The sequence below is a fragment of the Choristoneura fumiferana genome, chromosome Z (genome assembly GCF_025370935.1).
Source record: "Choristoneura fumiferana chromosome Z, NRCan_CFum_1, whole genome shotgun sequence".
Lineage (NCBI taxonomy): Eukaryota > Metazoa > Arthropoda > Insecta > Lepidoptera > Tortricidae > Choristoneura > Choristoneura fumiferana.
Window position 1 is genome coordinate 16,887,026 of NC_133472.1, and position 12,088 is coordinate 16,899,113.

A 12,088-nucleotide genomic window follows, 5' to 3' on the forward strand; every position below is an offset into this window, starting at 1 on the left:
CTAAATTACCTGTGGTAGGATCTGGTAGTTGTCTTTTTTTAATTTTCGCCTCAGACACAGCCACTGTGTATGCTGAACTCAACTTTATGAACCAGGCAGCTCTCGGCATAGTGACCTGATATTCTGTCAATGTTATGAAGATTTCTTCTTTTTTGTTGAAATTAGGAGCTTTTTTGGCCAGCTGTGATAGTGGTTTACTTCCTACAACAAACAATATTAGTAGTAATAGGTAAAATTTGTTTTTTTAATTTATCCAAGTAAATAATTCACAATGTTTAGTACCTGCCAAATCCTTAAACCATGCCTCAATCTGAGCTTTGGTGCGGGCTGTGGCTGGCCAAAAATTATCTTTTGGATTCACTTGCTGCCTTTTTCTACCACAATCAGGAAGTGTGTTAAGCTCTTCTTTTTTTGATAATATGCCAGAGAAAAATTGACCAATCTGAAAATAAACATCTGAGTCTACATCATCGTTATTACTTTTCTCTTTACTATTATTAGCTATGGATTCTGTGCATCAGAATCACTGTTTTTATTTACGGGTTTATTAAGTATTTCCCTCATTAAGCACATCTAAGTGACAATATAATATGTATGTTTTGAAGAATAATTATGATTCAAAACATAATTGGTTACTGTACTATTTTATGTATGTTATGTACCTTTGAAGCTGAATAGTTGAAATTTCTGGCGGTTCCAAACTCATCGCTAGAATGCGGCGTGGTTGAGAAGCCTTGCTTCACGTTGGTGGACGTGAGCTCGTCCTCCTTCTGGCGAGGCTCTTGCGGATAAACGTCCGGAGGGCCCAGGCGGGGCCTCTTCAGAGGACGTTTTTCGTACATGATCCCCATGGTATCGGGATATAGTGATTGGTCTGCGTGTTTTACAATCAAATCATCAGTAAAACTGTCTGAGCGCAAGAAGAAACTTGATTACAACGCAAAATTTATGAGCTTGATGAACTACTTACCTTTCATTTGAGTTATTCTTTACATTCAATCATTATAGCAATAAATCCTATCTTCCACCGCAAACTATACAAGCAAAACAAATTATGTATGCAAGATATCGTTACATTTTCGATAATAATGTTAAAATGCTAAGACTATAAGCGAGGCAAACGCAAAGTACATCGTCCACATATCATCTCCACCAATACAATATACAATACAAGTACATGTACAGTGCAATACTACATACAACAAGTAGCAAGTAGCAACAGAACCACAGACTAGATAGATAACAAGTCGGTGAGCGAGCCCGACTAATTCGAGTCGAGATAAGGTTAAAAGAATGAGGGCTATCGCGTATGAATTCGCCACTAGAGGCGCTAGTGTATCGTGAGGTCTCCGAAATGTCAAATCTCATAGTTTTTGGGTGAGCTACGCGGGTTTATTTATAATTAGAATAATTTTGTGAATATTTTGCAATATCTGAAATTAATTATGGCAAATATGAATGTCTGTGTTTTGAGACAGTTTTGTCTTTAGGAAACCTTTTTCCTCCCTTTTTTCCGAACAAAACGGGGACTATGCAACACTGTGGCATGCTCGATATTTTCATAGTACGGTTTGAAGGTGTATTAAATATGATTTTAATCTAAACTTTGTTTTCACGCCCGTAATAACAGACTTTGAAAGTCATACTTAAAAACATCACGCAACAGAGCGCCATCTAGTGAGACAAAAAACGATAGCCCTCATTGAACTATTTTGATGTGAATGAAAATAATAAACAATTGAAATTAAATAAAAATATTAAAAATCTGTACCCAACAATTTAATAGCTATAAAATTCAAGACACGAAATAGTCTAGACATTGGTTACACGCTTATGCTACATTTACACGCTTGCCAAGCGTCGGCAAGCTCTCACCAGCACAAGCCGTTTGGCTGCAGGGCAATACGAAACTCGAAACTCGAAGTTGGTATCGTACCATCCCTCTCACTCTCGTATCAAATAATATAAGCGTCAGCGGGACGGTACAGCACGAACTTCGAGTTTCAAGTTTCGTAGTAGCCCTGCTGCTGTCGGTTTTTCAACACAGATCAAAGGAACTTGCGGCAAACGCTTGCGACGTGTTTACACGTTGGCTCGTGTTCAGTGTCACTAAATAATAATAATAATAATAATAATAATAGTCCTCCACATCGGTTTCGATGACGGCGACCCCGACTAAATATATCCATTGTATAAAAATTTTCAAAAACCAATTATAATAACAAAGAAAAACACTTATTTTCTAGCGTGCGCTCTAATATGGCTCGCGAGACCGAACTTAGTCTTGAAAACTCTAGTGTCAACTGAGGAGATCAAACCGTACGGTCGTACATATTTTAAGTGACCATGCTGAAGCTTGGCAAGCGTGTAAATGTAGCATAACCCTTAATAGGCCTTAATGGGGCACCGGTAATATATTTTTCATCACACTTGCTTTGCTGTAACATGCATGTGTGTGTAACATGCGGGCTACCTTGGTTGCAACTCCGCAAATAAAACCCTCGACCTTAATGTGCTTGCATGAAACCCCTTTGAGTATTTATCTAGATAAATACTCAAAGTGAAACCAAACAAATACTCAAAGTGAGTCCCATTCGAGTTTCGTAGTAGCCCTGCTGGCGCATGCTGCGGGAAGGGGAGGGTGGCGCTGCCAAGTGCGCAGCCCAAAGGCGCAGCCTAAGGTATTTCCAATAACTATTTGGAAGAATTATATTTTTTCTTTTACAAATATAAAAATTAACTCGCAAAAGTGATGAAAAACATTGTTTGTCGCACAGGCGTTACTAGAATTACGAACATCGACTCATTAAAGCCCTCAGTCTTCGACTTCGGGCTTCTAATAGACGCTCGTTCGTAATTCCTTATTTACCGCCCTTAAGACACAATGTACTATACCACCAAAGAAAAATCAAAGCCATTTATTTACTACAGTCCAAAATCAAATTTCTTGACAAGGTTGTCACTGTATAAAAATGCACTGCATAAAAAATGCAATGTATAATTTTTTTTTAAATTATCTCACAATAACGAATGCTCACTACAATAATTAGCACAAGAGTACAATATTTCTAGTCAACTTCAATGGTAGTAGTAGCAATAGTATTTTCTGTTTCAATTTTAGCTACTACAAATCATTATTTCTTATGGACTGGAGCATCTTTGACTATTCTGGTGCTAAAAAAAGAGGGCTGTCAAGTTTGACAATGACTTGGCAGTCGAAGCAATCAAACAAATGTCAGTGAACTGAACGCTGAACGGACAGTGAGTTGAGTGACGTACAGGAGTAGTTCAGTCAGACAGATCACAGACTAATAAGAGATAGACAGATGTTCAAATTATATTTTATTCAGATAAATAGTTTTGTAACACATGTCATGCCATAAATATACAATAGTCAAGCTACATTAAGTTTCAAATATATTAAAGAAGTGACCTGCGTGGCTTATACCTACTAAAAATGCCTCCTAAGAAGCAGGCTGAAAAAGGTGGAAAAGGAGGCAAATCAGGCGGCGACGCGAAAGGTTATTATTCTCTAGCTTATATCCGCCGACAACACACTATAAGACTATGCTTACTATCATAACTAAAATAAATAAGGCATGGTAAGCCAGGCCAAACCATGTTTGTATCCTCCAAAATGAGGAACTTTTGAAAGCTTATATTGCTTTATATTTTTTCATACTGATCTATTGACTGTCTCACCTGTACTGTTAGTACACTAGGTTTATTGCTTACCTAAAACGCCGAAATGATATGGGGACAACAGCTGCTAAAACTAAACAAGTAGAATAACAATATTCTAGTTTTAATTACTTCTAATTAGTTGACAGACCTTATTAATTTACAGATTGTAGGGAGAGAGCACCGCTTTTTATCGATGTTATCGACAAATCGATAGTTTTGTAAATTAAATAAAACCTCAAACTTTCCGTTGATACATACTTTTTTCAGCGGTCAATGATGAAAAAAGTTTGAAATATCGGAAAGTTTAATTCTTTTAAATTGCTTTATTGAAATCACTATAATGAATGCATGTTAGCTAGTGTTCTCAATAATGTACATAGATATAATGACATGCTAAAATGTAATGTTGATTACTTGGCAAATAAATAATCTGAATCTGAATTACGAATACCTTTATATTTTATAAGTTAACAAACCATCCCTCTGAGACCACTGAACGTTACGTAGCTTATTTGCCTACACTTTGATAAATTAAAAGAGAAAATATTATTTTGTATTCCTTCAGTTCTATCATAGCCAATATAAAGTATTTTGTAATAATAATATTCCAAGCAAAAATATATTTTCAATTATGTATTTAAGTTAAAACATAAATAAAAAAAACAATTGATTTGTTGATAACATCGTTAAAAAGCGGTGCTCTCTCCCTACAATCTGTCAATAGTCAAACGCAAAATTCTGAGCCCTACTTATAATATTTTTTCATTTGTTATAGTGTGATTCCCACAGCAGTGTTCACTCGAAAGGGGTTTTCCACAAAATTATTTCCTTGGAGCTGCCTAACTGTTGGTTGTTCTACAAAATCAACTGTACCCCTGTTATTGTAACTGACATTTGCTTAAGACTTAAAGGCCACCATTCAGGGGAATAATAATAAAATGCTTCCTGCTTGGCCACAGCTTAGCAATTGTAGAGGAATATCATAGTGTATTAGGTTAGGGGATAGACTTCTATAGTTACGTCCATCTCATTTATAATATATGGTACCAAAAGCCACCATGTTGGTTTCATAGCCATGAATGCCTTTAAAAAAAAGGGGCACCCATGGGCCCGTGATCAAAAATCTTTACCAACAATAATAATAAAGTTATGCAAAATGCTGGATACATTTTTTTGTCCAAAATTTTAAAGTTTATAGTTTTTTACTTAAGCCCATAAGTAAGTTATACGGTCTGGACACAAGGCTTAATGGTACCATGGCAATTGAGAATGCAGACAGCTCTTGATGAACACTTGCACAGTAACTTAAATTTAAATTACTTACTTAAATTAAATTAAATTGCTCACATGCATTTTTTCTCATGTAACTCTCTCACTTAATCACCTGGTAGGTAGAATGGTTTGCCCTTGTTTAGAATAGAGTAAAATACCTGGTTATTGACTATTTACACACTTTAAACATATTGACACACAAAAAAATAGTGAATGTGACAAAGAACAAACAACAAATGCATTATTTGCAGATGCAATACTGTATATCAGCAATTGATATTATTATTGCTACTAAATATTTACTAGGTACTATTTTATTACAGCCAAATAAGGTTTTGTATGGAATATTCACAGCTTTTAGTTAATACTTAAATATGATTTATAAAAATGTAATGTAAGAAAAATCATCCCAACACAGGTTATAGTGAGTGATTGCTTGAGTCGATTATAGTGTTTTTCTTAAAGTCATCATCATCATCCCAGCCTATATACGTCCCACTGCTGGGCACAGGCCTCCTCTCAGAACAAGAGGGCTTTTCTTAAAGTACTTTTTTTAAATTGTAAAATTATACATTTTTTGTACTTCAATTTGCCTCAAACATATTCTTTAATTTTTTCGAAAGCAGGTTTTTAACTAAATAAATCTGGTTTATTTATTTTTTAACTCTTTGTATATTCAATTTAATCTTCAATTAAGGGGAGGCTTTTGCTCAGCAGTGAGACACACCACAAGCAAAATAAAAAAAAACTATTTCATGATTTAAATTTTAGATTGCCTCGAAGATATATTTTTTGCAATAAAAAATTGTAACTAGGAAATATATAAGGGTTAATGTAGTTTAGCTCCAATATCTACTCCCGACTGCAGTTACGAGTATGTGTTAAGCTTAGGGGGATATAGGAGAGGTGCAGGAGAAGTTTTCAGCTTACCTGAAATGCCTACCCAAAGAGGACAACCAGCTCTCCTTCTATAGTGTTTTCATTCTTTAAGTCCCTTAAAACTAGAAATGCAGTTAAAATTTTACAAATGCAATCCTATTCCTAATTAAGAATATTATAAATGCGAAAGTTTGTGTGTATGCATGTGTTTGTGAGTGTATGTTTGTTACTCCTTCACGCTAAAGCGGCTGAATGGATTTGGCTGGAATTTGGTACGTAGATAGCTGGACATGTGGAATAACATATAGGCTACTTTTATCCCAATATTCCTACGAGATAGGGATAAAATATCGAAATAACAACTTTTGGGCTTAGTCATGAAATTTAAAGAAAGAAATATTTAATTCGGACCTCGCACATTACATAAAAAACGTAATTGAAATACATTAAAAAAAAGTAAAATACAAAAGAAAAAACAACAATAATATAAAGAAAGAAATAAAAAGAAGTATTATGCATATGCGAGATCGCGAAGCGGCCCCAGCTCAGCATAGTGTTGGCCGTATATAGGCCAACGCTGGTCTTCCGCTGTGACCGCTTGGCGAGTTCACGGATGGCGAATAAAAAAAAATAAAAAATAAAATAACAAACTAAACAAAAACCAATAAAATCAAAATTCAAAACCAAATTAAATAAAAGAGTAAAAAACACTAACTATCCATAGACCACAGACGCCGACAAATTTGGCATGGTTGTATTTAATGCAACGTCAATGAAAACTACTAAGTATAATATTTTTTGGGAATTCCCATGAGAATTTAATAAAATCTCGGAATTTCAATTCAAATAAATAAAATAAAATATTTTCACAGACACATGTAAACATACCGTAATTTAAATAATTAAGTACCGAATCCGGTCACCACGTTACAGGCCCAGCCTAGTGTGGGACCAACAGATATTTGTAACCCTATTGTATGTGTTGTTTCTTGTAATAAACAATTTTTAATTTTTTAATTTTTTTTTTTAAATGCTGGGTCTAAAAATTGATTTGGATTGCGAAGCCTCGGGTTAACACTAGTTGCATTTAAATCCGCATCAAATTGTTAATTACTAGTGTTTTTCTCCGGCTTCGCATTTAAATTCGGGGTCTTTCACAAATCCGTCCAGCCGTTTTAGCGTTAAGGAGTAACAAACATACAAACACATACTCACAAACTTTCGCATTTATAATATGAGTAGGAATAAATATATTATATCATACATAGCTATAGGAAACTATTAGGTATATGAATAAACTGATCAACAAAATGTCTAACTCGAGATCATTATGTAATAAACTAACTTAGGGACCTTCCTCACGACGTTTTTCTTACGCTCATTTGTATTGATACAAACGCAAACGCTCAGCACACGCAAGGAAGCCGGCACGTTTTAACTTTAACCTTACACACAATCCTTGCGTTTGTACCACGTTTTTTTCGAACGCAAGCGTTTGTATCGCGTCTGTATCGCGTTTGTATCGCGTCTATCTAAACGTGCGTTCGAAGTTCGTTTCAAATGCATTTGTATCGATAGAAACGCGCGCTTAAAGCGAGTTTCATTTACGACAAAAAACGTGTGCAATCAGCCAAAACGCGATGAAAAAGCGCAGAGGACGCGCACATCAAAAACGCGCGTCGGCATCAGTGCGTAAAAAAAACGGGGTGTGGAAGTTCCCTTATTGAAGACTACATATTTTACTACCTATTTGTGCGATGCGTAACATGGATAAGTATATCAATTTCGTAGTTTTCACTATATTCATTTCTTTCTCAAATGGACAATTTCTCTTAGTTGTCTTGGATGTTTAAATTGAAGTAGGTATTCAAATAATTTTACAGCTCGGGCTGAAATTCGAAAACACGCGTTTTCTCTTCTGGGAAATCCTACCTCTATAAGACCAAGTAGATCGATTCTTCGCCCCCGAAAACCCTCTCATAGCAAATTTCATAGAAATCGTATGCGCCGTTTCCGAAATCCCTGAATTAAATAGATTAATTAATATACAAACTTAGCTTGTTTAAAGTTATTACATATATAGGTATTCTAACAATATTCTATCAACTACTGCATATTTTGCAGTAGACCAAAGACGGCAATCATAGTGGTATCTGTAAGTATAGGTAATCTGTATACAAGGTGTTAATTTTAATTAATTTGAGTAGTTTTTTATTTTATTTTAGTTATTTATAACTGTAAACCAGAAAGTAGTTTGCTCAGAATCGAGAGTAGAATCGTATACTATGTTTTAAATAAGGTTGTGTTTGTGTTTTAAAAATCCCTTTTTTATTGCGCCCAGTCTAAAAGTTAGTACTGCAACATGCGCCAATTAAATATTTTAGTGAGGTTGCATACTATTTCGATATAATATTGAATACTGGCCGTTTTGCTTTCAATGTGTGTTTTTCTTCTAAAAACTTCAAAGCGCAACTGACGAAAATACAAATTATAAGTGTAGAGTTAGAAATAAAGTAGAATTGCTGACTTAGAAAAACACACGAATATCTGTTAAAATAATGATGGTATTCAAAAATAAACGCAATCAACGGACTGAAAATTTGGGGTGTCTGAGGTTTTTAGTTATTTAATTAACACCTTATAGGTACTGTGCCCGGCTGGCCCTGTACCTGCTACGAACTGCAAAATTCGAACTTCGTATCTTGCCGTTCTGCTGACGCTAATATTGTTTAATACGGGAGTGAGACGGACGGTACGATACGAACTTCGATTTTCGAATTTCGTAGTAGCCCCGCTGCCTCTTCTAACTAGTGCGGCCGCCAGAACATGCGCTAAAGTGCTCGACGAGCAGGGCGGGCGGCGCTTCTGAGATTTCCCCGCACTTCCCCCTTATCACTAGCTAAATCATTGGATCATTTCATAACGCCTAAACACTGTTAACACGCTTTACACACGTCATACTCGTTGGGTATGTGTGTGTATACTAACTAGACCTATGACTATGATGAATTGATGACAGTCTGTCTGTTCTGTATTTAAAAACTGTTCAATCGTGTCAACTTTTATTTTACTGTGAATAATTTATTTTTTTAGAAAATGAAACCTTTGTACCCACATCAAACAAACTGCGCCTTTGATTTTATGGTATAGATCCGTATTTGTATGGAACACGATTACAACTTTCACTCTTTCACCTTGTTAACGTTTCATAAAATGGTCATAACATAACATAATAAATATATTTTATTTTGCATCAGAAAAGATAAAATGTATTTATTGTTGTTATTTATAGCTCACTTTCTATTTTGAATTCAGAATCGGGCGCAAAAGAGAAAAAAGGGGGGACAGCTGTCAAAGTCCGACACATACTATGTGAGAAACAGTCAAAATGTTTAGAAGCTTTGGAAAAAATAAAAGCGGGTCAGAAGTTTCCTGATGTAGCAGCCGCGTATAGTGAGGACAAAGCCAGGCAAGGCGGAGACCTCGGCTGGATGACGCGCGGGTCTATGGTGGGGCCCTTCCAGGATGCGGCGTTCGCCTTGCCCATCTCTACGGTTGCCAACCCGGTGTACACAGACCCTCCGATCAAGACTAAATTCGGATATCACATTATTATGGTTGAAGGGAAAAAATGACCGATATGGTTTTTGAATTTGAGTATTTCTGGGCGATACTTTTGTTGTTTATTATGGAAAGAATCTGCTGTCTGCAGGAGCAATTCGATAAGGACTTTACTATACTACCGGACCCGCAGAGGTCTACCGAGTCTATCAATTCGGATCTAGAAGACTTTTCTAATAGAGAGTAAGTAGTTTTGATGTGATACTGTCATGTTTGGAACATTTTTCTAGTACTTTTATTTATTTTATGACAATTCCCCTATGAACAGCGACCGTTAAAATTCGATACGGTCGCCAACGGGGAGTACTAGCAATTAACCGCCGCTGATTCACTACCCGTTCCCAATTCTTTACCGCAGGAAAAATAAGCCTGCAAGGGCTACTACGAAACTCGAAGTTCGTATCGTACCGTCCCTCGTTCTCGTATTAAATAGTATAAGTGTCAGAGGGACCGCACGACACGAACTTCGAGTTTTGAGTTTTGTAGTAGCACTGCTGTTGCTCTAGTAACCGATCCCATGGGCATCAACTTTAAAAGGATTTCCAGTGCCGGGAACGTACTCGTAGATCTCACCGTTTCCCCCTTTGATTTTAGTCCACATCTGTATTTTACCAGTAAGTTTCAGAGAATATAATCTATCCACTTTCAAATTTTAATGGCTAGTGTACAATAGTCTACATTTTAATATTGATTACGTGATTTAGGTAATGCGGTAGCAAGTTGTACTTATCTAGAGGTAACTGTGTTTTGTATTGCAGTGGCGGGTTGAAGCTGAGCTTCCTCCGACTGTGCCGGCTGGCGCACGTTTCCATGCTGCTGACTCTCGTGTACTTCTGCAACATCTGTCTCTGGTTCATAATGACCAAGAAGACTTCGCCCAGAGCCTTGACTTACAAGTTCAAAGTTTCTATTCCATCATGATTTAAACGTAAGCTCCGCAATAAAAAAATACTGATAAAACTTAAGTTGTGTTTTATTAGATTCGAATTAGGTATTTCAATTGCTGGACGTATTATTCCTTGAGACTATACATCGGTTTTTCGCTTTAGAGAAAAGATATACATTATTTCAGTAAAAGCATCAATGAAATAAAAATACCTACACGTAAACATTATTCACCTTTAAACATCACATAACGTTTGAAAAAACGTTTCCAATACAAATGATCTACATACCGAATATCATGCAAATTTGTCCCGCCGCTTTAGTGTGAAAGAGTACCAAATGGCCATGGGAATATTGGGATAAAATGTAGTATATGTGTTATTTCAGACGTCCAGCTATCTAAGATACCAAATTTCATCGAATCCGTTCAGTCCTTTTAATTTGAAGGAGTAACAAAAAAACGTACATACAAACATGCGCATTTATAGTTATAAATGCGCATGTTTGTATGTACGTTTTTTAAGCTTTTCAAGTTAAATAAGCTGAGTGGCAAAAAATCTGGCCCGCAAATGTATGCCAAATTTGTGTCGATGAGTCTATAATATTAATTGGATATTGAATGATATTATATAACATAATAAGTACCTAGTACATTACTGTAGAGGCAGCGACACAGGGGATTGCCGGCCGAGTAGTAATATAGAGATACGAGACCGACAATCCAGACGGGCTACTACGAAAATCGAAGTTCGTATCGCACCGTCCCTTTCCCTCGCGTATTAAAAGGCATAAGCGTCAGCGGGACGCCGACATGCGAAGTTCGAGTATGGCCTGTTCGGACGAGGCTTGTATACCTAGTGCTTTTCTCTAATAAATCTAAGAAAATAATACCATGTCACCATGTCACTTGATAATTAACTCATAACGGAAACAATAACAGTTATTTGAATTAAAAACCACTCGTTTTTGTTTTTTTTTCTATTCCCCCCAAATTACTCTTTTTCATCTATTTTTTTATAAGCTGTGCGGGTTAATGTTTTTGCCATGACGATACCTTAGTACATTCTTATTTTAATAAATTATTAACAATAAATGTCAATCCTTGTTTATTATATTGAATAACTGATGTAGGGGCTGTTTCACCATACATTGATTAATTTTATTTGAAGGATAAATGTGATGCCGTCTCCGTCTATTCGAATAAAACAAACAGAGATGGCATCACATTTTATCCGTCAAATAAATTATTTAATCAATGGATACATCTAATTAAATAATCTAGTCAAATAAGAGTTTAAAAAGTAAATACACATTCGCAAACTATGTTTTTTTAATTGGCTGTTTTTTGTTGTTGGCCATAAAACAACAAAAAAACAGTGAAACAAAACAAAAGACAATCACTTTGCTGGCCATGGCAGGCAATGTTGTTTCAAATTCCATTACTGCCCTCTAATTTGAAATTAGAACGAATGTTCAATAAGTGGTATACATAGACGTACTTCGCTTTCTATCGTCACGAATATAAGGACATTTCCTTGGATGTTTGAGAAAAAGGGTATTATAGTGTCCTAAAAAATTTACTAAGGTACCTCGTCCGTCTGTTTCCTTTTGTCAATAACAAATAATGATGCAGATATAGCTAGTTGAAGGTCCGCGTGCCGTCACGCCATGCGACGTGCTGTGATTTCTTTGGCAAGGGTATGTAATGTCAAAGTGACATTAGTAGCACAATGGTTCCACCCTGGTA

At 36.0% G+C, this 12,088-nt stretch overlaps 2 protein-coding genes across 10 annotated transcripts in view; one reads left to right on the top strand and one right to left on the bottom strand.

Annotated features, from left to right (window-relative positions):
• The window catches only part of LOC141429709 (mediator of RNA polymerase II transcription subunit 12-like), a 41,710-nt gene extending 40,512 nt beyond the window's left edge, over positions 1 to 1,198 (bottom strand). For all 9 annotated transcript variants that reach the window (XM_074090236.1, XM_074090213.1, XM_074090204.1 and 6 more), the window contains exons 1-4: positions 971 to 1,198; positions 663 to 874; positions 283 to 442; positions 10 to 201 (exon numbers count right to left, since the gene is read on the bottom strand). In XM_074090236.1, coding sequence (XP_073946337.1) covers positions 10 to 201; positions 283 to 442; positions 663 to 874; positions 971 to 977 — 571 coding nt within the window. In that variant the 5' untranslated portion in view covers positions 978 to 1,198. The remainder of the gene's footprint in view (positions 1 to 9; positions 202 to 282; positions 443 to 662; positions 875 to 970) is intronic.
• Positions 1,199 to 3,254: 2,056 nt separating this feature from the next.
• LOC141429844 (peptidyl-prolyl cis-trans isomerase NIMA-interacting 4) lies at positions 3,255 to 10,421 on the top strand. Its single transcript, XM_074090410.1, has 3 exons — positions 3,255 to 3,521; positions 9,151 to 9,639; positions 10,215 to 10,421. The coding sequence occupies exons 1-2, from the start codon at positions 3,458 to 3,460 to the stop codon at positions 9,468 to 9,470; spliced, it is 384 nt and encodes a 127-aa protein (XP_073946511.1). The 5' UTR covers positions 3,255 to 3,457; the 3' UTR covers positions 9,471 to 9,639; positions 10,215 to 10,421.
• The last annotated feature ends 1,667 nt before the right edge of the window (positions 10,422 to 12,088 follow it).

Excerpts from the sequence above, each read along its gene's own strand:
- LOC141429844 (XM_074090410.1), top strand. The coding sequence starts at position 3,458 with ATGCCTCCTAAGAAGCAGGCTGAAAAAGGTGGAAAAGGAGGCAAATCA. Across the intron at positions 3,522-9,150 it reads ATCAGGCGGCGACGCGAAAG|AATCGGGCGCAAAAGAGAAA; the intron begins GTTATTATTCTC and ends TTTTGAATTCAG.